The following is a 25,126-nucleotide window of genomic DNA, read 5'->3' as shown; positions in this document are numbered from 1 at the left end:
TTTGCCTGAGGGTTGGAGAGGAAGAAGTGACCAAGGTGATGATCAGCATGGGGTGGGCATCTCAGTCACTACTGTGGCAGAGGGAGGTGTTTTAGATGTTGTGGGTAACTGTCCACAATGCACAACCGGAGCTGGGGAGGTGGTGGCTCAGTGGGCAGATGGGCCTTCTGTCCAGCCCTGGGTCAGGAAAGCAGTGCCGGGGCAGCAGTAAGCTTAAGAAGATATGGACAGGCAGCTCAGAACCTGTAGCTGGAGTATGGATGCAGGAGCCTCTTGCCCTGGGTTGCATTCAGGGCCACAACCATCTGAGCTTCTGTCCTGGATCCCTCCTGCAGCAGGCACTCCTTGCCAGGGCTGAAATTGTCCTACGCCACTTCCGTTTGCCCAGGTGGGGTGGGCAGGCAGCAGCAGCACAGTGCTCTCAGGGCACTGGAAATGCGTTTTTTCATGAGCTTCCAGCCCCGGAGTGGCCTGGTTCCAGAGGCTGCAGGTACAAGCTGGGGCTGGTCACTGGGCACTTCTGGCTCTCTGGATTCTTCCTCTTCGGTGAAGGCCATGTTCACCAGGCCTACGCAGTTGCCATTCAGAGGTGGCTCAGGGGAGGAGGATTCATCTGCCAGGCTATCCAGTGACATCATGGTGACTGTGGTGTCCCCTGTAGCTGGGATGATGGTTTCAGTGGCCAATGTGTCTCCTTCTGGGGCTGTGTTATCTGGATAGTGCAGCGCCTCCGGGCAGGTGTGTGTGTGGAGCAGGTGTGTGTGAGTGCTCTCCCCTCTGGACAGCAGAGCCGGTTGGCTGTGGCTCCTCTTCAAGGCACCAGGGACTCTAGTAGCGACTGCAGGGATGATGTGTTGCAGACTGCTATCCCCAGAGCTCACTTTAAATTTAAGGATGTTAATGGTAGCTGTTAGGTTTGACTGTGGGTCTTTTAGAGATGACACCACCTGCTCGCAGGTGTACCCGATGTTACACATGGTCTCCACAACCTTGGGGAGGATTTCCTTGGCAGGAGGTGTTACGTGTTCCTGAATATGGCCCAGCCAAGGTCGTTCCACAAGGCGAGATGATGTGAGCCTGAACCAAATGTAACCGGTGAGCAGTCTGGCCAACATGAGATAACAGGGCCTGGAAAGATGGTATGGAATGCGGCACGGGGTGGTGGTGATCAGATGGTACAGAGCTTCGGGGGTCGATTCTACATAGGGCAAGTGTCCGGTGACCAGGACGTAGAAGACAATCCCTAAGCTCCACATATCCCCTGCCAGAGCGTCATACGGTGTTCCGGCCAAGATCTCTGGGGCCAAATATGGCAAGGAGCCCCACAGATCCTCCAGCATCTGGCCCTCTACGAGCTGAGTGGCCAACCCAAAATCACAAAGTTTGACTCTGCCACCTTGACCCAGCAGGATGTTTTCTAATTTGATGTCGCGGTGCGCGATCAGTCTTTGGTGCAGGAAGTGCACAGCAGAGGCCAACTGGTTGAATATAGGCCTAGCCTCCTCCTCTGTTAGACAGCCCACCTCATCGATCAACATCACCAGATCTTTCCCTTCCAGATATTCCATGACCAGATAAGTGGTCCGCAGCATGTTGATTGCGTGGAAGAACTGGATGATGTTCCTGTGATGTAAGGACTTATGGATGGCCACCTCAGAGTTGATGTATTCCTCCTCATTGTACTCTTTCTCGAGCACCTTGATGGCCACCTGCATTTTTGTGGGAAGGTGCTGGGCAAGGATCACCTCCCCAAATGCACCACAACCTAGTGATGATAAAAATTTATAATTCTTCTTGAGGATGTCCTCTTCCCGGGGGCTGGCCATCATGGCTACCTCAAGTTCTCTGTATTTTGGGCAATTTCAGGGACACACGATGCTAGGGAAGAAATGATATAGTCTTAGAAATGGAAGTTTATAGGTATGAATTCTCTGTCTTGAAATCTGAGATAACACAAACAACCTAATGATGCCTTTAAGACCAAGAAGTACAAGAATAATCCAGAGGGCAATTGACATAAAGACACTGAACAAGAGCGTAGCAGCATCTGTTCAGATTCTGGGGAAGAGCCCATACTCAGACACAGGGACCTTTGAACTTTTATGCTCTGTGGAAAGTAGCTACACATAGAGAAAATCTCATCTAAGAGACACAAAGTCCACAAAGAGAAATATGATATTTTCTTCTCCTGTGCCTTTGAGGAAGAGGAGGGCTGAGCCTTTATCAAGGAAACAGTATTAGTCACAGAGATGGAGTGGAGGAAGCGATAGAGCAGGAGAGTTTGGCCAAAATGCAGGCTAGGCATGGATGGGAAATTTATAATGAAATTGCTATTGTTAGTTTACAGTAACACGTGTTCCAGCTGAAGAAAATTGAAACCGCAGTTGAAAAAAGTAAAAAATAAATGAATTTTGAAACAGGAAATTGGGTGATAATGAAAAAATAGATACAACATTTATAAATCAAACATAGGATATAAACTAATAGCATACATGTAAACATGGATTAGCAAAACTTAACCCTAAAACCAAAACCAATGAATTGGAAAGAACTCACTCTAACAAAGTCCAGTAGACTGGAGATTCCTAGTCTGTTATAGGCAATCTTTAGTAGACTTGTTTTGTAGAGTAGTGACTCCCAGATAAAGGACAGGAACCAGTGCAGGCAGTGCCTAAAACAGAATAGTTGTTAGCATACTTCATAATGCTTCCTTGTGATGACACCCAAATGAGCAGACCAATCATGGCTTCCATAACTGACTGGTTTTGGCCAAGTTCTGTAACACAACTAGTGCCCTGAGTATTTTGCTCATGGCTGGCACCAAATCCCAGACCAGAATCAACTCCAGGGAGGAAGGGTTTGTGTGTGTGTGTGTGTGTGTGTGTGTGTGTGTGTTTGTGCACACACATGTACACACTTTCAAGAGACACTGAAGCCATGGTGGTGGCACGTCTCCTTCCCAAATAGAGCTGGTGTTTAGGTGGTTGGCGACACTGAATAAGAAGTTATCTATCACCAAGTGGCACAGGTCCTCTAGCTAGCCCCACATCCATACATTCCACAAATTCCCAAACAAGGAGTCAAATATTCAACACATCTGACAATCAACAATCCCACTGTGGTACTTTGAATTAGAAATGTCTGATACAAATGGGGTGTTTGAACACATGGACACACAAGGAAGGTAGATGGTACAGTTTGGGAACTTTTCACTTTGGATCGGTAGAAGCAGAACTCCATCCGTGGCACTGTCCTTGAGAAGAATTAGCATAGTCTTCATGTCCTCTTCTACTTCTTGCTTGAGTTTGAGTTGGTGACATCTCAATCTCCTGCACGTTCCTTCAGGATTCCAGCTAGCTTCTATGACCCATGACCCATCTTGTCCCTCCAAAACTAAGTCAGACAGACATGCTCACTCTCTCTTAAGATGCCATGTTTATATTTTCTATCACAACAGAATGCTAACCAATAAACATGGGCTTAGCAGAGCCGGTTGCTCCCCATCCCCACCCTACCCATGGTGCCCAGAAGTCAAGGCAGACTCATTGCTGTCACACAGTCACACATTGACTGTGTCCCTTTCATCCACCTCCACCAGAGAAAGAATGGACCCTTCAAGTAGCCCGAATTCCAGGCCACATCCTCTGTAGTGTAGCACAGGTCTCATACTAAATGAACCTGCTTCCTATTGGTTCAGGACCTCCCTTTCCCTCAGAAACCTGCATTTTCATGGAAATATGCTTTCCCTGACAGGGATGAAACTGCTTCAGACTCCCACTGTGTGGCCATCATTGCTAGAGTCCTCGTGCCTGGATGGAGAATCTCCCCTAGCATCACCGTCTCTCTCCAGCTCCCATCTTTCCTCACATCCTACTAACGATGCGGATCATAATAAGGAAATATACAAAAATCCATGGAACACTTTAAAGTTGAAATATAAAGGTAGGCAACACAATCTGAAAGAACAAATAGGTTGACAATACCTTGTATTGTTACCAGGATAATTCACTGATGGATCTAACAGTCTAAAGAAATAACTGTAATGTTCCACAGATATTCCATTAGCCCATAAAACTGAAGCAAGGGATACTTTCAAATCTTTTTATCAAACACACTCTTCACTTAAAGCCCTTACTCTCTAGCCAAGTAAAGACACCTTGAAAAGAGATGAGTGTCTGACTGGGGCAATGTCCACGAACATTAAAATATCCTTATAGATAGCATTTTCTTCTTTACTTGTTAGTCATTAACACATTAAATGATCGTTCTTCATGATCAAGATACCTTCAGGGGAACACAAGGATCAAACTAAGTACAAAAATTGATAAAAGAACAAGCATAGTCCAGCACAAGAAAACAGTCACCCCAGAAAACAAGTGAGGGCCACTGCCAGGGACAAACATAGAACCAGAGAATGTTTTACTATCAACAGTCCTATTCTAGAAACAGGAAAATCTTTATTTTCATCATAGTCAGAAGAGAAGATGAATTTCTTGTTAATAGAAACACTGCTCACCTGACATTGGCCGGGAGGTGACACACGGATGGTAAATCTTCACAGTTCCTCACTGTGCGCCTACAACCAGAAGGTTAAAAAAAAAAAGAGCACAGTTAAGAATGAGAAAGAAGTCAAATAAAAAGGAAAATCTCAGTCAGTGGAAGAATAGAAATAACAGCCACAATTTAAAACAAAATTAAATATGGTAAAACAAAGAATCAATAAATGTCAAATACCAAAAGGCAAACAGAAAACAAGGGAAACTCAGTTTTTTAGGACCCACCTACTTTGAAGTGTCCAAATCTATGACAAATAACTGAGTCCAAATCCTTATCCACCAACCAACTCCTCCTCTGTGATACAAGGACAGAACCCTATACAGACTGGTCTCTAGCTGACCTCACAATGACTCCCTGTGATGTCATTGCACTGGGCTAATCACAGCTGAGAAAATGACAGTATTCTGCTGTAGTTGTTTCCCCTGCTTACTTTCATTGAATTTTTTTGTTTAAAAGGTTTTTTCCATTTTACATAACAACCACAGTTCCTCATCTCTCCCGTCCTCCTCCCCCACCACCTTTTCTCCTTTTCTTCAACCAACTCCCATCCATTCCTCATAAACGGTATGGCCTGCCATGGGGAGTCAACGAAGATTGGCATTTCAACATGAGGAGGACCAAGACCCTCCCATGTATCCCAGCTGAGTTAGGAAATTCTCCATAAGTAATGGGCTCCAAAAAGACAGTTCATGCCCTGGGGATAAATCCTGGTCCCACTGTGCCCCAAGTCACAGAACAGTCACCATTTTCAGAGTGCCTAGTTCAATCCCATGCGGATTTCCCATCTGTCAGTTCAGTGTCAATGAGTTCCTGCTAGGTCAGGTCAGCTGCCTCTGTGGGTTTCCCCATCATGATCTTGACCGCTTTGCTCCTATAATCCCTCCTCCCTTCTTCAACTGGACTCCAGGAGCTCAGCCCAGTGCTTCGTCTAGCAGCTTCTCTTAACTCGCTCATTTATGGACCAATGCATTTAGTGTTTGCTTATGTTCACTTAATGGATTCTCTTGATACACCCTCAGTGTCTTCCCTTCCTCTTTTCTTTCCTCTCCCTCTCTCACCTCGCCTCCCTCCTCTTTCTTTTGCTTTGATATCTTCCCCTATTGTCCTTGACAGAGTCTAACTTTGTAGTTCAGCTGGCCTCCAGTTCACTGTGTAGCCCTCATGGCTGCGGCATCCTCTACAGCCCCCAAAGATTAAGATCATAGGCATGAGCCCATGTCCTGGCTCTAAGTGTCCTCTTTTAGGGTTCCAAAGTGAGTTAGTCCTTTTCGCCTTGCCTGGGTTAGAATCTCCTAGATTATAGTCTTCATGTCTTCTACTTCTTGCTTGAGTTTCAGTTTTTGACATCTCAATCTCCTGCATTTTCCTTCATGATTCCAGCTAGCTTCCATGCCTCTGACCCACTATGGGCGCTTATCCCTCCAAAACAAAGCCAGACAGACGTGCTCACTCTTTCTTAAGATGCCATGTTTATAATTTCTATCACAACAGAATGCTAACCAAGAAACAAGAACTAAGCAGAGCCGGTTGCTCCCCATCCCCACCCTATCCATGGTGCCCAGAAGTCAAGGCAGACTCATTGCTGTCACACAGTCACACATTGACTGTGTCCCTTTCATCCACCTCCACCAGAGAAAGAATGGACCCTTCAAGTAGCCCGAATTCCAGGCCACATCCTCTGTAGTGTAGCACAGGTCTCATACTAAATGAACCTGCTTCCTATTGGTTCAGGACCTCCCTTTCCCTCAGAAACCTGCAATTCCATGGAGACATGCTTTCCCTGACAGGGATGAAACTGCTTCAGACTCCCACTGTGTGGCCATCATTGGTAGAGTCCTCATGCCTGGATGGAGAATCTCCCCTAACCTCACCATCTCTCTGTAGCTCCTATCTTTCCTCGCTCCCCACTAAAGATACAAACTCATATACCAAGAGAAGATACAAGAATCCATGCATACTTAAAGTTGAAATATAAAACTAGGCAACACAATCTAAAAGAACAAATAGGTTGACAATGCCTTGTATTTTTACCAGAAAAACTCGCGGATGAATCCAACAATTTGAAGAAATAACTGCAATGATCCACAGATACTCCCGTAGTCCATAAAACTGAGGCAAGGGAAACTTTCAAATCTTTTTATCAAACAAACTCTTCTTGTAAAGCCCTTACTCTCTAGTCAAGAAAAGACACCTTGTACAGAGATGAGTATCTGAAAGGGTCATTGACTAAGAACATTGGGATATAATTAAGGAAAGTACTCGATCATTGACTTCTTAGTCATTGACACAATAAAATGATTGTTCTTCATGATCAAGATACCTTCAGGGGAACACAAAAATCAATCTACATACACAACTTGACAAAAGAGCAAGCATAGTCCAACATCAAGAAAACATAGTCACCCCTGAAAAGAAATAAAATGCCACAGCCAGGGACAAACATAGAACGAGAGAATGTTTTACTATGAACAACCCTATTCTAGAACCATAAAAACATTTATTTTCATCTTAGTCAGAAGAGAAGATGAATTTCTTGTTAACAGAAACACTGGTCACCTGACATTGGTAGGGAAGTGACACATGGCTTGTGAATCTTCAGCAGAGTTCAGTAAATTCCTCACTGAATGCTCACAGACCAGAGAGTTAAAAACAAAACAAAACAAAAACATCATACAGTGAAGAATGACAAAGAAATGAGATTGGATGAAAAGGAAAATCTTAATCAATGAAAGAATAGAAATAACAGCCACGATTTAAAACAAAGTTGAATATGGTCAGAAAGAATCAATCAATAAATGTCAAACATGGAAAGTCGAATAGAAAACAAGGGAAACTCACTTTTTTCAGGGTCACCCACTTTGCAATATCCTAGAATAGTAGAAATAACTGAGTCCAATTCTTCATCCACCAACCAACTCCTCTGTGATACAAGGACAGAACCCAGTCCCAGGCTGCTCCTTATATAGACTGGTCTCTAGCTGACCTCACAATGACTCCCTGTGATGTCACTTGCACTGGGCCAGTCACGGCTGAACAAAACCACAGTATTCTGCTGTAGTTCTTGCCTTCCCTTCTCACTTTCATTTGAATAATTTTTTTTTATTATTTTCCTTCAAGCTACTCCCAAATCTTCTACTAAAGGGTAAGGTTTACCATGGGGTGTGAACAAAGTCTGACCTATCAAGTTTAGGCACGTTCAAGCTCCTCTGCTATATCAAGACTGAAAATTTTATTTTTCCATAAGGAAGGGGCTTAAAATGACAGTTCATGCCCTGGGGATAAATCCTGCTCCCACACAGTGGCCCCACAGAGTGCCCAAATCACAGAACTCTCACCCATTTTCAGAGGGCCTCATCTGGTCCTATGCAGATTTCCTATCTGTCAGTCCAGTGTCAATGAGTTCCCACTAGGTCAGGTCATCTGTCTCTGTGGGTTTCCCCATCACGATCTTGACCCCTTTGCTCCTATAATCCCTCCTCCCTCTCTTCAACTGGACTCCAGGAGCTCGGTCCAGTGCTTCCTTCAGCAGCTTCGCTTAACTCACGCATTTATGGACCAATGTATTTAGTGTTTGCTAAGTTCACTTTGTGGTTCCTCTTGCCCTCCCCCACAGTGTCTTTTCTTTCTCTTTTCTTTCCTCTCCCTTCTAAACTCTCCTCTCCCTCCTCTTTCCTTTGCTCTTTTCTCCTCCCCTTTTGTCCTTGACAGAGTTTACTCTGTAGTTCAGCTGGCCTCAAGTTCACTATGTAATCCTCTGGGTTCCAGCATCCTCCACAGACCCTAAAGATTAGGATCACACATGGCAGCCTCTAATCATGATTCTAAGTGTCCTCTGCTTGGGTTCCCATGAGAATTAGTCCTTGTCACCTTGCCTGTGTTAGAATCACTTAGGACACTGGTGAGGGACAGCACTGGTGTGTCTGTGACGGAAGTCAAGGAAGAGCCACCCTGAATATGGATGGCACCGCTCTGTGCATTGAGAACCTAGATGGACTCCAAGAAGGACAAGGAGCTGGGTCGCCTCCTCCCTGCTTCCTGCCTGCCCGAAAATGTCCTCTGATATGTGGTGCTGCTGTCACGATGTTATACTCAACCCCAGACCTCTGAAACTCTGGACCAGAACGCATACTTTGTCCTTTCATATTGTCACAGCAGTGAGGAACTGACCAATACAGTTCCTACATCTATATGAATTAACCGCATCAGTCATGTGATTTCGGCTCCCGTCTTCAACATCTCACAGCCAAAGGACTGAACTCCCTTGCTCATGATGGACCTTGTCTTTCCTCATTGGTCGAGAGCTCATGAATATGGCCTGTTTCCTACTGTAGTAGAGGCTCTTGGGTCACACTCAGTCTTCCTGGGGTCTTTTTCACCTACTGCTGCTGAAGGCCCGCACAGCAAAGCTTACGTGAGTAATGAGTGCTCTCAAGGATTTGGACCTAACTCTCTGTAAGGTACTGTGTCTCCCTAGATAGAAGATATCTGATGTGGGCCAGAGGAGCCAATGTTTTGATTCCTGGAGGACCAGATGCTGTGGTCAAAGAGGACTTTCACACAACCCGGGCTTCCTCCTAGATCCCCAATTAGGTAAAATTTAAACGCAAACACCTGCTTCACAGAAAGATTCTTTATTAAGCAGGGAAGAAAAAAGTGGCTGATTCCTGACTCTGGCAGGAAAACATCAGCAAATGTATAATTTTAAGGAATAGGAGAAAGGAGAGTTGTGTTAGAATGGGCTAGAATGCTGTGGTAAAGGAGATAAGTGACAAGGGAAAAGGAGAAGGGAAAAATGGAGAGGGGCAGGGGTTTTGTCCTAGAGAGACCAAAGACTACCTCTGAATAAATGGGGGATGGAAGAGACCCATAGACAAATAACAGTTTACCAAGTTAAAATGGGAAGCCCTGTCTTACGAGGAGGTGTTTAACTTTAAGCAGGCATGTTCATTAGGTGAGCCAAGGGAGACTTTTATAGCTGGACTTTGGTAGTCAGCCTCAGGAGGAAAGAGTGGCCAAATGAGGGAATGCTTTGGGAATGTAACCTAACAGTGTTTAGAAGGCAGAGGGATGGGGGAGAAGGGCTAGGCCTGCGAGAGCCATGCTTCAGCTGGCCAGAGTCTCTTCAGTGGGCTACCAGTGACGACCTGAGCCAGGGATTTGTCTCTTCATCTCACCTCTTCTCCCTCTCTCCTGTCCCTTCACAAATGACTCCCAATTTCAGCCTTTCATCTGCAAAGCTCAGGATGTGATGACTTGTATCTTCAAATATGACAGCCGTCCTTCCTCCATATTCTTCCATATTCTTCTCCCAGTGATGCTCCTCCCGGTGGATGGGTGTCTCTGTCTGTGAATCTGGGTGGATGTGGGGCTCTGCCAGCAGAGTGAGGCAAAGTGTTCCTGAGGAATTCCAAGGATAGGTTGTTAAAAGGAGTGGAGCTTCTGCCTGGCCGAAGCACAGCCGATAGGAAATGTGATTGTTTGGTTCCCACATTTCTCCTGTTTCCCAGCTTTGTGTCTATGAGGAAATGAACAGAACCTTCACACGGTCTTCCCACCATCATGTTCTAAGTGCAAGGCCTCTCTGAGACTATGAGCCAAGACAAATCCCTCCTCCCAGAGGTTATGTCTGGGCAGAGACACAGATGTAACTAATCTGGATGGATGGATGGATGGATGGATGGATGGATGGATAGATTGATGGATGAGCGGATGTGCGATGGAATATGTGGATGGATAGAAGGATGGGTGGGTGAATGGCTCGGTAGATGGACAGACTAATGACCGGATAAATGGACTTCGCCTGTCCTGCCTGTGGTAGTCTTACAAGCTTAGCTGCCAACTGTTGGTATCCACTTGAAGGCCTTACAGTTAGAGTGTCCTGTTGTTCAGTGATAACATGTGAACCCCGTTTTAAGATAACTACCCTGAGCCTTGATCCAACCTTAATTTCCTTCCATGTTTCTGTCTCACTACCTGCATGGATTCAATAGGATGGCCCCACAGACTCATAGATTTGAATGCTTGGTCTTTGCGGTGATGCTACATGACAGGGATGAGGAGGTGTGACCCTGTTGGAGGAAGTCTGTCACTGGAGGTGGTCCTTGGGCTCTAAATGTTCAACAGGCCTGGTCTCTCTCTCTCTCTCTCTCTCTCTCTCTCTCTCTCTCTCTCTCTCTCTCTCTCTCTCTCTCTCTCTCTCTCTCCTTTTCATTCTAGTTTAGGTCTCTTGTTAATTCACCAGTCCCAACGCATAGTCTTATTTAATAATAATTATTCCTTGAATGTCTGACTTACACAAAACCAAAGTGAGATTACATTTAAACACTTTTAAGTAGCTAAGAATAGGAATTTACTTCAGAATGAGTTTTGTGGGAACACCTTCATCTCGTCCCATCTTTAAACACATTTAGTAAGCACACGGAGTGTATCTAGCTACACAAATGGCACCAGATAGATGTCTTTGGCTTAGTTTGGTTCATGGTGTGGCAAGTAGAGTGGCAGAAGGGGGGCAATGCCTCCGGGAATTCTAGATCAGATGATGAACATTACCTTGAAGAAAGCATGCTTGCTGGGGGCCATTCTGATAGTTCAGGGGTTACAGCCTCTATGTGTTTCTACAGAAATGAATGCAGGAAACAGTGTGTGTGTTTTTCTCTGTTTTTGAGTGCTTGTGTCTAGGTGTGTATGTGTCTCTGTGTGTGCATGTGTGTGTATATATATATGTGCATGTGTGCATGTCTGTATGTGTCTCTGTGTTTATCTGTATGTGTGTTTGCCTGTGTGTATGTTTCTTTGTGTGTGTGTGTGTGTGTGTGTGTGTGTGTGTGAGTCTATGTGTGTTTGAATAGTGGATGTATGAAAGGAAGAAAGAAGGTTCTATTTGAACAACCCACTATTCTCTCTTTCTTTCTCTCTCTTTTAGCTGAAAATAGATTCTTCCCTAATACAATACATCCCAACCACAGTTTCCCCTCCCTCCACTTCTCCTAGCTGCTCCACATATCCTGCCCTCTCCCACATATCCATTCTCCCTCTGTTTCCTCTTTAGAAATGAACAAGCCTTAGGAGATGACAGCCAAACAGTACAAAACAAGATACCACAAATATCACAAGACAAAGCAAAAGCTCCATATCAGGGCTGGAGAATGCAACCCAATAGGAGGAAAAGAGTCCCAAGTGCAAAATAATAAGTCACAGATGCACCCTCTCCTACTATTAGGAGACCCAGTAACAAACCAAACTAACAGCCATAACATACACAGAGGACCTGGTGCAGGCCAATGTAGGCTCCATGTTTGCTGCTTCAGTCTCTGTTAATCTCTGTGAGTCCTACTTAGTTGATTTGGTGAACTCTGTTCTATTGATGACCTCCATCCCCTCTGTCTTCTAGTCTTTCCTCCCTATTGTTTGTGGGGTTTCCTGATCAGTGAATGGAGGGACCTGATAGAGACCTCTAGTGTAGACTCACCCTTCCAGTAGTGTCTTGTTGTGGGTCTCTCCTTCCACTGCCATCTTCTGCAGAAGGAATGCTCTTTGATAACAATTTGACAAGATACTGATCTGTGAGTATAGCACAATATTAGGAATTAGGAAAAAACATAATTTCTTTTTCTATTTTGCCTGGTGTGTTTTGTCATACTCTAGGTCTCTGGGCTGTTCTGTCTTTGGCTTCTGGCCATCCAGGCAGTGTCCCTACATGGGCTCCCTCTTGTGGTGTGGGCCTCAAAATAGAGCAGTCATTGGTTGGCCACTCCTACAAGATCTTTGCCACCATTGCTGGCAGGACAGGTTGCAGGCTGAGGGTTTTATGACTGGGTTGGCGTCCATATTTCTCTTTTCATAGCTTGCAGGGTACCATTTGTGCCAAAGACACTAGAATGTAGAGGTAAAGGCTACTCCAAATCCTCACCATCTCAACATGTCTACATTCAGTGAGCTGTGTGGAAGTTGCCCTTGGCAATAGGGCACCACAGTCAGTTTTCAGAGGGTGACCCGAGTCCTAGCATCAGCCTGGGTTGTTTAGGGATACCTATGGAAAACAACTCAATCAATGTAACCCAGTCCCACCACTGGAATCACTGTCTGACTAAAAGGATGGCCAGTTCAGACTCTGTATCCTCCATTACTGACTGGGTGTTCTCACTAGGGTCACCCTCGTAGATGCCAGGGAGTTTCCAATGCACTAGGATTCCACATCACCCCCAGATGTCTGCCAATCCCAGGTATCTCTTTCCAAACTCTCGCTTTATTCCCAACATCCTGGTCCCATCCCACCCAACTCTACTCTACCCACAGCATTTATTCTATTTCCTCTTCCCAGGGAGATCTATGCTTCCTCTTGTAGATCTCCTCTTTCCCTAACCTCTATGGGTCTCTGAGTTGTAGATTGATTATCATTAATGTAACAATTATTATCCATATCTATTGAATTCATACCACATTTGATTTTCTAGGTCTGGATTACTGCTCTTGGGATGATTTTTTTAAATAGTTCTATCCATTTGGCTAAAAATATGGAGAGCTCTCTCTCTTTTCTTTATCCTCTGAGTAGTACTCCATTGTTTACGTGTACCCCGTGTTCTTTATTTAGTCTTTAGTTGAGTAACATCTAGGTTGTTTCCATTTTCTTGCTATCACGAATGAAGCTGCTGTGATCAGAGGTGAGTCAGTGTCCTTGTGGTTGGATGGAGTGTCCTCCGTGTATATGACCAAGACCGGCATAACTTGGTCTTGAGTAGATCAGTTCCCAGTTCATGAGGAACTACCATATTGGTTTCTATCTTGTTGCACAGGTTTGCATTCCCACCAGCAATGCAGGAGTGTTTCTCTTGCTCCACATTTTGCCAGCTTGAGCTATCACTTGTTTTACTGATGTTAGCCATCCTGGTAGTTATAAGTTGAAATCTCAGAGTTTTTTACATTTGCATTTTCCTAATGGGTAAGAATGTTGAGCATTTCTTGATGTGCTTCCCCCCATTTGAGATTTCTCTGTTGAGAATTCTCAGTTTCAAACCAGATCTGAATTTTTAAATTGGATTGTTTGGTTTGTTGATGCCCACTTTATTAAGTTCTTTATATATTTTATATATTAGCCCTTTGTCAGATGTGAAGTTGGTGAAATATTTTCCCTCTCTATAGGCTCCTGTTTTGTCCTATTGACACTGTCCATTGCCTTATAGACACTTCTCAGTTCCATGAGGTATCGTTTATGAATTGTTGTTCTTAGTGCCTGTGCTATCAGTGTTCTCTTCAGGACGTTGTCTCCTGTGACAATGTGTTCAAGGTCGTTCCCATTTTCTCTCCTATTAGGTTCACTGTGTCTGGTTTAATGGTGAGATATTTGATTGACTTGGACTTGTATTTTGTGCATGGTGGTAAATCTAGATCTCTTTGCATTTGTCTAAATGTTCACATCTATTTAGAACAACACCATTTGCTGAAGGTGCTTTCTTTTTTTCCATCATGTATTTCTGGTTTTCTTCATTAAAAACCAGGTGTCCATAGGAGTGTGGATTTGTGTCTGGGTCTTCAATTGCATTAAATGCTTCAACCTGCCTGCTTTTTATGCCACCACCTGATCTTTCTTGTTGCTACTTCTCTATAGTAGATCTTGTGATCTGGAGTGTGATGCCTCTGGCATTCTCTTCTTGCACAGGATTGTTTTATCTATACTGGGTTTTTGTTTTTCCATATGAAGCTGAGTACTGTTCTTATGAGGTTTGTGAAAAATTGTGTTGGAATTTTGATGGGAATTTTGTTGGATCTGCAGATTGCTTTTGGTCAAATGGCTATTTTTTTTACCAGGTTAATACTATTCTTTCCTGAGCATGGGAGATCTTCCAATCTTTTGATACTTACTTTAATTCTTTCCTCAAAGACTTGAAATTTTTATCATCCCAGTCTCTCACTTTCTTGGTTAGTTACCCAAATTTATGTAACAGCATTTGAGTTCTTGTGAATGGTGATGTGTCCCCGATTCCTTCCTCAGTTCTTCTGTCATTTGTGTATAGGAGGGATACTGAGTTTTTGAGTTAATCCTCTATCCAGCCACTTTATTGAAAGTGTTTCTCAACCTTAGGTGTTCCCTAGTAGAATATTTAGAGTCACTTATGTATGCTGTCATTTCACCTGCAAGTAAAGATACTTCTGACTTTTTTCCATTTTATACCTCCTTCAGTTGTCTTCCTGCTTTAGCTGAAAGTTCAAATCCTATATTGAACACACACACACAGACACACACACACACACACACACACACAGAGAGAGAGAGAGAGAGAGAGAGAGAGAGAGAGAGAGAGAGAGAGAGAGAAGACAACCTTGTCTCATTCCCCATGAAAAACCCTCATTTTTAAGGGTGGTGGGAGAAATCCCCCAGTCTCAATAATTCAGGCCAACAGATGCAATCAGCAAGAGGTGTCTTTATTGATTACACAGGCGCCTGTGGGTGCAACAGTAGCCTACGCCAACTGCCCACCCCGGGCAAATTCAAACAGCATATTTATATGGAAAAATGATTACATAAGAGGGTAGTATAACACAAGCATTTCATTGGCTCTCAAATTGGTGGGCTTAGCTTATCCTGGGAATGGCCCCATGTCTATTCTCGAATTTCCCTGAAAAACCATAAAGACAGATAAAACACCCTGCAGCCAGTTGACAGTTTAGATAGAATGTCTTGGGGGGTGGAGTATTCCCTCTCCTCAGTCCCAAAAAAAACACAAAGCTAGACAGAGCACTCTGCAGCAAGTTGACAATTTAGATAGAATGCCTTGGGGTGGGGGGTGGAGTATTCCCTCTCCTTAGCCTAGTCAGTGAGTCTGCAACCCATAGATATCCATTTTTAGCATCTGCTGAGCCCGGGGGCCCAGCTAAATTTTCAGCAGAGTTTAACATAGTACGTGGGTACGAGGATCTTTCAAGTATGGGAGGGTCTTTCATCCACTTTAGTGGAATTGCTTTGATTTTCTCTCCATTTAATTTGATGTTTGCTATAGGCTTTCTGTAAATTGCCTTTGTTATGATTAGGTTGTCCATGGTTTCCCTAATCTATTCAGGACTTTATCAAGAAGGGTTGTTGGATTTGTCAAAAGCTTTTTCAGCATCTAATGAGATGATCATATGTTTTTTTCTTCCAGTTTATTTGTATTGTGGATTACATTTACTGATTTATGTATGTTGAACCATCCCTCAGTTTGTGGATGAAACCTGCTTGATTGTGGTAAATAATCTTTTTATATGTTCTCACATTCAGCCTGCATGTATTTTATTGAATAATTTTACAACTGTTTTCCTGAGTCTTTATATAACTTGAGCACCAGGGTAGGTGGCATCATAAAAAGAATTGGGCAATATTCCTTATCTTTCTGTTTGTTAACAATTTGAGGAGTCATGGTGTTAATTCTTCTTTGAAAATCAAATAGAACTCTTTGCTAAACCCATCTGGCCTGGGGCTTTTTGCAGCAGAGTCTTTTAGTACCTGCTTCTCTTTCCCTAGGGTTTGGAGTTCTAGTTTAATTGTTTATCTGATCTTGATGTATCTTTGGTAAGTGGTATATATTGAGACAATTATCTATTTCTTTTAGATTTTCCAGTTAGATGGAGTACAGGTTTTAAAAGTATGTCCTTATCATTCTCTGAATTTACTCAGGGTCACTTCTTGTGTCCCCCCTTTTGCTTTTGAATTCACTCCTTTGAAAATCCTCTCTTTATCTTTTGGTTAGTTTGGATAAGGATTTGTCTATCATGGTATTTCTCAAAGAACCGGCTCTTTGTGTCATTGATTCTTGTGGTTCTCTTTGTTTTCATTTTATTGATTTCAGCCCTGACAGTGATAATTTCTTGCCACCTACTCCTTCTGCTTCTTTTTTTTCTAGATCTTTCAGGTGTGCTGCTAAGCTGCTAGTGTGAGATCTGTGCTACTGTTTATGTAGGCACGTAGAGCCATGAAATTTCCCCTTAGGACCGCTTTTCTTGTGTCGCATATATTTGGCTATGTTGTACATCCCTTTTCCTTGAATTCTACATAGTCTGAATTTCTTTTTAATTTCTATCTTGATCCATTTTTTGTTGAGTATATAGCTTTTCAGTTTCCCTGAGTTTGTAAGATTTTTGATGTTTTGTTTGATTAATACATAGTGTACTTTGCCATCTCTTTTGATTATTTTTGTCTATTACATTAGCTAATACATTAGCTATTCCATATTGCTTATTGGGGCAGTTGTTGAAATATCTTTTTTCAACCCTCTACCTGAAGGTAATGTCTATCCTTGATGGAAGGTGGGTTTCTAATATACAGCAGAAGTATGGGTCCTATTTTTATTTCAATTATTTTAATCTCAAACATTTTAATTGGGGATTGGAAGCTATTCATACTGACCAAATCAGTGAGAAATGAATGTTATTCCTATTATGTTGTTTTTGTTGCTGGAGGTGGAGTGTTTGTGTGTGTGTGTGTGTGTGTGTGTGTGTGTGTGTGTGTGTTTGTTTGTGTGTATGTGTGTATGTATGCACGTGTGTGTGTTTCCATTCTTTTGGTGTTTTGAGTGTGAGATTATTTATTTCCTGTGTTTACAAGTTGACATTCTTAGTTTGGATTTTGTTCTTTTTAGCACTTTCTGCAGCGCTGGATTTGCAGATAACATATGACTTAAATTTGGCTTTGTCGTGGAATATCTTAGTTTCTCTACCTATGGTGATAATAAGTTCTTTTGGGTATAGTACTCTGGGCTGGCATCTGTGGTCACTTAGAGTCTGCAATGATCTGTCCAGGCCCTTTGAGTATCCTTTGAGAAGTCAAGTGTAATTCTAATAGGACTGCCTTTAAATGATACTTGGTCCTTTTCCTTTGCAGGTTTTATTATTCTTTCTTTGTTCTGTATATTTAATATTTTTCCATTATGTAATGAGGTGTCTTTCTTTTCTGGTTCTGTCTATTTGGTGTTTTGTATGTCCCCTCTACCCCTTTTAAAATTATTTATTTATTTTGCATTGGTGTTTTGCCTGTGTAAGAATGTTGGGTTCCCTGGAACTGTAGTTACAGACAGTTGTGATCTGTCATATAGGTGCTGGGAAATGAACCTGGCTCCTCTAGGGAGAACAGCCTGTGCTCTTAGCCACTGAGCCATCTCTCCAGTACTCTACCTTTTATATACTCATATAATTTAGGTCACAAAATTTTTCTTGTATGATTTTTGTTGAGAATATTTCTGGGCTTCTCCTCATTTCTTAATTCCTAATGTTCATGGGTTTGGACATTTCACAGTGTACAACAGTTCTTGAATGTTTTGTTTCTGGAACTTTTAGGTAAATTTTTCATTGACTGCGGTCTTCATTTCCTTTATATCTTCTTAAGTGCCTGGGATTTTTTCTTCATTTTTTGTCATCTGTTGGTGAAGCTTGCCTTGGTTCCTATTCTCATTTCTATTTTTTTCTCTTCCAGGATTCCCTCAGTTTGTGCTTTCTCTGTTGCTTTTGTTTCCACTTTCAGCTCTTGAGCAGTTATATTTGTTTGAATGCATAGGCTTTCAAGAGACACTGAAGCCATGGTGGTGGGGCATGTTGTTCCCCATGGAACTGATATTTAGGTGTCTGGTGACATTGAATTAGAAATTTTCTAGTGCCAAGTGGCACAGGTCCTCTAGCTAGCCCCTCATCTATGTGTTCTACAAATTCCCAATCTAGAAGCCACGTCCTCAACACATCTGGCATACTTTCAACAATAGTACTGTGGTAATGATCCACAAATATTCCAATAGTCCATACAACTGAGGTAAGGGATACTTTCAAATCTTTTCATGAAGCAAACTCATCTCATAAAGCCCTTAATCTCTAACCAAGTAAAGACACCTTTAAAAAAGACGAGTATCTCAAAGGGTCTTTGACTCAGAACATGGGAATATCCTTAAGGAAAGTACTGGATCATTTACTTTGTAGTCAATGCACTTTCAAATGATTAGTTTTCTTGTTTATGATGCCTCTGGGGTAATGCAAGAATTGATCTACATTGGTCTTTTTGATTTTAGCCATTCTGACAGGTGTAAGATGGTATCTCAAAGTTGTTTTAATTTGCATTTCCCTGATAGCTAAGGAGGTTGAGCATGACTTTAAGTGTCTTTTGGCCATTTGAACGTCTTCTGTTGAGAATTATCTGTTCAGTTCAGTACCCCATTTTTTAATTGGGTTAATTAGAGGTTTAATGTCTAGTTTCTTGAGTTCTTTATATATTTTGGAGTTCAGACCTTTGTCTGATGCAGGGTTGGTGAAGATCTCCCATTCAGTAGGTTGGTTGCCTTTTTGTTTTAATGACAGTGTCCTTTGCATTACAGAAGCTTCTCAGTTTCAGGAGTTCCCATTTATTCTTTGTGCCTATGCTAGAGAGGTTGTGGAGTAATGGGAACACTCATCCATTTTTTGTGGGAATGCAAACTTGTGCAACAACTTTGGAAATCAGTGTGGTGGTTTCTTGATGGAGGAAGGTCATTGGTTAAAAAATAAAGAAACTGCTTGTCCCTCATAGGTTAAAACATAGGTGGGAAGAGTAAACAGAACAGAATGCTGGGAGGAAGAGGAAGTGAGCTCAGAGGCCATGCTCCCTCTCCCGGGCAGACGAGACACGATGAAGCAAGTTGCCAGGTCAGACATGCTAAATCTTTCCCAGTAAGACTGGTGCTACACAGATTATTAGAGATGGGCTGATTGGGATATGAGAATTAGCCAGTAAGGGCTAGAGCTAATGGGCCAAGCAGTGTTTAAGAGAATACAGTTTGTGTGTTGTTATTTCGGGGCATAAGCTAGCCAGGCGGCCAGGAGCTGGGCTGTGGGAAGAGGCCCGCAGCTCCCAGAACAGTTTCTCAGGAAACTGGGAGTCAGCCTACCTCAGGATCCAGCAATTCCACTCTTGGAAATATACCCAAGAGGTGCCCAATCATACTACAAAAGCATTTGTTCAACTATGTTCATAGCAGCACTATTTGTAATAGCCAGAACCTGGAAACAACCTAGGTGCCCTTCAATAGAAGAATGGATAAAGAAGGTGTGGCAGTATACACTTATAGTGCTACTCAGCAGTAAAAAACAATGACATCTTGAATTTTGCATGCAAATGGATGGAAATAGAAAACACTTTACTGAGTGCGATAACCCAGACCCAAAAAGAGGATTAGTGGATTCTAGCCATAAACAAAGGACATTGAGCCTATAGTTTGTGATCTTAGAGAAGCTAAATAAGAAGGTGACCCCAAAGAAAAACATATAGTTATCCTCCTGAATATTGGAAGTAGACAAGATCGTCAGGCAAAAGTTGGGAGCAGGGGGTGGGCGTGGGTGGGGGAAAGGGAAGATGGGGAGAGAAAAGGGAGAAGGGGAGGATTGGGGAGAGATTGGGGGAATGGGATAATTGAGATGGAGGAAGGGTGGATATGGGAGCAGGGAAGAAGATATCTTAACTAAGGGAGCCGTTCTAGGCTTGGATAGCCTCTTGCCTCTAGAGGGGTTCGCAGGTGTCCAAGGAGACTTCCCCAGCTAGGTCATGGGCAGCAGAGGAGAAGGTACCTGAACTGGCCTTCTCTCATAGACACACTGATGAATATCTTTCATATCACCCTAGAACCTTCATCTGGCAAGGGATGGATATAAAGACAGAGACCCACATTGGAGCACTGGACTGAGCTCCCAAAGCCCAGATGAAGAGCAGAAGGAGGGAGAACATGAGCAAGGAAGTCAGGACCACAAGGGGTGCACCCACCCACAGAGGCAATGGGCCTGATCTAATGGGAGCTCACCAGGGCCAGCTGTACTGGGTCTGAACGAGCACGTGATCAAACTAGACTCTCTGAATGTGGCTGACAATGAGGGCAGACTGAGAAGCAATGATAATGACACTGGGTTTTCATTCTACTGCATGTACTGGATGTGTGGGAGCCTAGTCTGTTTGGATGCTCACCTTCCTAGACCTGGATGGAGGGGAGGCCTTGGACTTCCCACAGAGCAGGGCACCCTGACTTCTCTTAGGACTGGAGAGCGAGGGGGAGGGGAGTATGGGGAGGGGGAAAGAAATGGGAGGATGGGGATGGTGGAAATTTTAAATAAATAAAAATAAAAAAGAATCGATTTACATGCAATAACTGACAAAAGAGGGAAACATAATCCAACATTAAGGGAACATGGTCGGTCACCCATGAAAAGATATAAAATAACACTATGAGAAACAAACATGGAACCAGTAAATGTTTTATTATAAACAATCCAACTAATGTAAAATTATTCATCTTTTGATTATCTATGGTCATAGAAGCAAAGATGAATTTCTTGTTAAAAGAGGTATTGGTCATATGACATGACCAGAGAGATGACATGAATCTTCAACACAGTTGGGGAAAATTCTTACTATATGCATACAAACCAGGAAAGTTTACTGAAAAAAAAAAAGAAACGGAAACAAAACAAACAGCAGAGCACAGCTAAGAATGACAGCGTAATGAGATCTGATAAAAAGGAAAATCTCAGGCAGTGAAAGAATGGAAATAACAGCCACATTTTTTATTAGATTTTTTAAAAAATACCAATCCAAGTTCCCACTCCCTCCCCGTCTACCATTCCCTCCACACACCCTCTACCCAATTTCCAGGTGGGTCTATATATGTTTTCCTTTGAGTTCACCTTATTACTTAGCTTCTCTGGGATCATGAACTAATATAGCTAGTATCTTCTAATGAGTGAGTACACACCATATTCATCAGTTGCTGGATGAAGGCTCTATGGCGATAATTAAGATAATCATCAGTCTGACTACAGGGCAAAAGATTGGCCCCCCTCTCCTCTATTGCCCAGGGTCCTAGGTGGGGTTCTCCTTGTGGATTCCTGGGAGTTTCTCTAGAACCAGGTTTCTGCTAACCATATAATGGCTCCCTCAATCAGGATATCTCTCTTCCTTGCTGTCATTTCTGCCCTTCCTCCATCTCGAACATCCCATTCCCTCAAGTTCTCCTCTACCCTCCTCTTCTCCTCTTACCATCCCCTCTTCCCATACCCCATGCTCCCAACCTTGCCAGTCGATCCTGTCCATTTCCAGCTTTCAGGTGGGTCTCTATCTATTTTTCTTTGGGTTCACATTATTACTTAGCTTCTCTAGGATTGTGAACTATAGGCTCAATGTCTTTTGTTTATAGCTAGTATCCACATATGAGTTAATACATAACATATTCATCTTTTTGGGTCTGAGTTACCTCACTCATTAGTGTTTTCTAATTTCATCCATTTGCATACAAAATTCAAAAAGCCATTGTTTTATACTGTTGAGTAGTACTCTAATGTGTAAATGTGCCACATTTTCTTTATCCATTCTTCGGTTGAGGGGCATCTGGGTTGTTCCAAACGTTCTGGCTATTACAAATAATGCTGCTATAAACATAGTTGAACAAATGCCTTTGTATCATGATTGAGCATCTTTTGGGTATAGGGCTAAAAAAAAGTGGTATTGCTGCATGCTGAGGTAACTTGATTCCCAATTTTATTAGAAATTGCTATACTGATTTCCAAAATGGTTATACGAATTTGCATTCCCATCAGCAACAGATGAGTGTTTCCCTTACCCCATATCTTCTTCAGCATAAGCTATCATTGGTGTTTTTGATCTTAACCATTCTAACTGGTATAAGATTAGGTATCTCAGAGATGTTTTGATTTGCATTTCCCTGATAGCTAAGGATATTGAACATTTCCTTAAGTATCTTTTGTCCATTTGAGATTTTTCTGTTGAGAATTCTCTGTTTAGTTTTATACTTCATTTTAAAATGGTTACTTAGAATTTTAATGTCTAATTTCTTGAGTTCTTTATATATTTTGCAGATCAGTCCTCTGTCTGATGTGGGGTTGGTGAAGATCTTTTTCTATTCAGTAGTCCAGCTTTTTGCTTACTGACTGTGTCCTTTTCTTTACAGAAGCTTCTCAGTTTCAGGAGGTCCCATTTATTTATTGTTGCAGTCAGTGTCTGTGCTACTGGGGTTATGTTTAGGAATTAGTTTCCTGTGCCCATGCATTGAAGACTATTTCCCACTTTTTCTTCTATCAGATTCAGTGTGGTCCAAATTATATTTAGGTCTTTAATCCATTTGGACTTGAGTTTGGTGCATGGTGACAGATATGGATCTATTTTTATTCTTTTACAGTTTGACATCCAGTTATGCCAACACCATTTGCTGAAGATACTTTCACTTTCAATTGTAAAATTTTAGCTTCTTTGTCAAAAAGCAGGTGTTCATAGGTATGTAGATTGGTATCTGGGTCTTAGATTTGATTCCATTTGTCAACCTCTCTGCTTTTATGTCACCAGAGACAAACATGCCGAATCTCTCCTGGTAAACCACTGCCATGTGGCGATTAACTGAAATGAGTTAAATTAATGTAAGAGTAGGCCAATAAGAAGCTAGTATTAGGGCTGGAGAGATGGCTCAGTGGTTAAGAGCATTGCCTGTTCTTCCAAAGGTCCTGAGTTCAATTGCCAGCAACCACATGGTGGCTCACAACCATCTGTAATGAGGTCTGGTGCCCTGTTCTGGCCTTTAGGCATACACACAGACAGAATATTGTATATATAATAAATAAATAAATATTTAAAAAATAAGAAGCTAGAATTATTTTGCCAAGCAGTGATTTATTTAATACCATTTCTTTTTTTTTTTTTTTTTTGAGACAGGGTTTCTCTGTGGCTTTGGAGCCTGTCCTGGAACTAGCTCTGTAGACCAAGCTGGTCTCGAACTCACAGAGATACACCTGCCTCTGCCTCCCAAGTGCTGGGATTAAAGGCATATGCCACCATTGCCCGGATCTTAATACCGTTTTCAGTGTGATTATTTAGGGCTAGCTAACTGGGTGGCCGGAATGAACAAGCAGGCCCTCTCTTTGCAACAGTTGTTGACAATGTGATGAACAAAATCTTTTTATAAACCTGAGATAGCTTAATTTTAAATACAAAAATACAGAATTTAACACAGCTTTTTGCTATTTGCTGGCAGCATGCCATAGCTCCTTTAAGAGTGGTTTTCCTGACTCAGCCATAGCAAAAGAAAACAAAACTACACGCATATTCCCAAATGTTGTTTCTTAATGTTCTTTTATATTTAAAGGGGCATATGATATAGACTGAATAATTTGCATTGGTATGGAACTTGGTTTATTGATACAAATTTAAGGTCAATTTTTGTTATATGTATATGCATTTCTGATCTTGATTAAGGTATTGTGATTGTGTAGCTCATTTAAAAATAAAATGTATAATTAAGAAATATAGGTTAAGAATCATCTTTAATAGTCAAGCTTATAGTCATGTTAGTTAGATTTTCTAGATATATAGAGATATATTTCAGTTAGATAGGTATTCTTTAAATCTTTCAGACACCTTTAGAATATCGCATTCAAAATTTTTTAATAACTTAGGACTTTTCAAGACAATGAGACACATCTGCTTCTGGCAACACAATCTACATCAAGAGAATGATGAGCATTGAAGAGACTCCTTATGGAGTTGGTTAGCCATTTGGGGAAGAAACTGCTTTTCCCTGGACTGCTTCATAGTATGCTGTAAAAACTGGACATGCAGAACCCATAGAGAAATGACTGCTAAACTTGCGTAGAGGTGAGATGATCCTTCGAGATTTCTGTTCATGAAAGAGTCTGCAAGACCTTCTTCAGGATACAAAGGAAAGTGACTGCCAAACTGCCAATAAAGGCGGAACTGTCTTTAAAATTTCCTGCTTCGTGGAGAAGTCTGCTGAATACTATGGGCCTGTGGGCTGAAGATTGGATTCCCCAATGATATAGAAGAACTTTGGGTAAATGCGCTGGCAGGAAAATGTCTCTGTCAATTCTAGAGTTTTAGAAGTTGCTTACAATGCACTTCCTGTTTACTGAGGTAATATTATATCCTTCTGGATTCTTAGATGGAGTTAAATAATAGATAGATAATTATAGTAATAGTTTTCCTTAGTTAGATAAAAATAAAGTAGATATAAATATTGTAACTGTAATTCTTGCTTGATTACTATTCTATGTAATTTTACCATGTTAAAGCTTTCCTTTTTGTTAAAACAGAAAGGGGGAATTGGTATAGGAAGTTCTTCTGTCTTTGTCTTGCTTTCATTGGTTAATAAGGAAACTGCTTTGGGCCCTTGATAGTGCAGAACTTAGGTAGACAGAGAAAATTAAACTAAATCTAGGGGGAAAAGGGCAGAGTCAGGGAGAGACAACATGGAGCCACCAGAGACAGACATGCCGAATCTCTCCCGGTAAGACACTGCCACATGGCAATGTACAGATTAAAGAAAATGTCTTAAATTGATGTAAGAGTTAGCCAACAAGTACCTAAAACTAATGGGCCAAACAGTGATTTAATTAATACAGTTTCTGTGTGATTATTTCAGGGCTTGCTAGCTGGGTGGCCGGGATGAACTAGCAGTCCCTCTCCTTGCAACAGCTTTTTATCAGCTGTAGGCGTTTTCTGGTAGAGTTTTTGGGGTCACTTATATATACTATCATATCACCTGCAAGTAATGAAAGTTTGACATCTTCCTTTCCA

The 25,126-nt window shown here is 42.1% G+C and overlaps 1 protein-coding gene across 1 annotated transcript; it reads right to left on the bottom strand.

Moving 5' to 3' along the window:
- Nucleotides 1-365: 365 nt before the first annotated feature.
- On the bottom strand, nucleotides 366-1,826 carry LOC142854018 (sperm motility kinase-like). Its single transcript, XM_075979160.1, has one exon. The coding sequence runs from the start codon at nucleotides 1,824-1,826 to the stop codon at nucleotides 366-368; it is 1,461 nt and encodes a 486-aa protein (XP_075835275.1).
- Between the last annotated feature and the right edge of the window lie 23,300 nt (nucleotides 1,827-25,126).

The sequence above is a fragment of the Microtus pennsylvanicus genome, chromosome 7 (genome assembly GCF_037038515.1).
Source record: "Microtus pennsylvanicus isolate mMicPen1 chromosome 7, mMicPen1.hap1, whole genome shotgun sequence".
Taxonomy (NCBI): domain Eukaryota; kingdom Metazoa; phylum Chordata; class Mammalia; order Rodentia; family Cricetidae; genus Microtus; species Microtus pennsylvanicus.
This window is presented reverse-complemented; position numbering and strand designations above follow the sequence as displayed.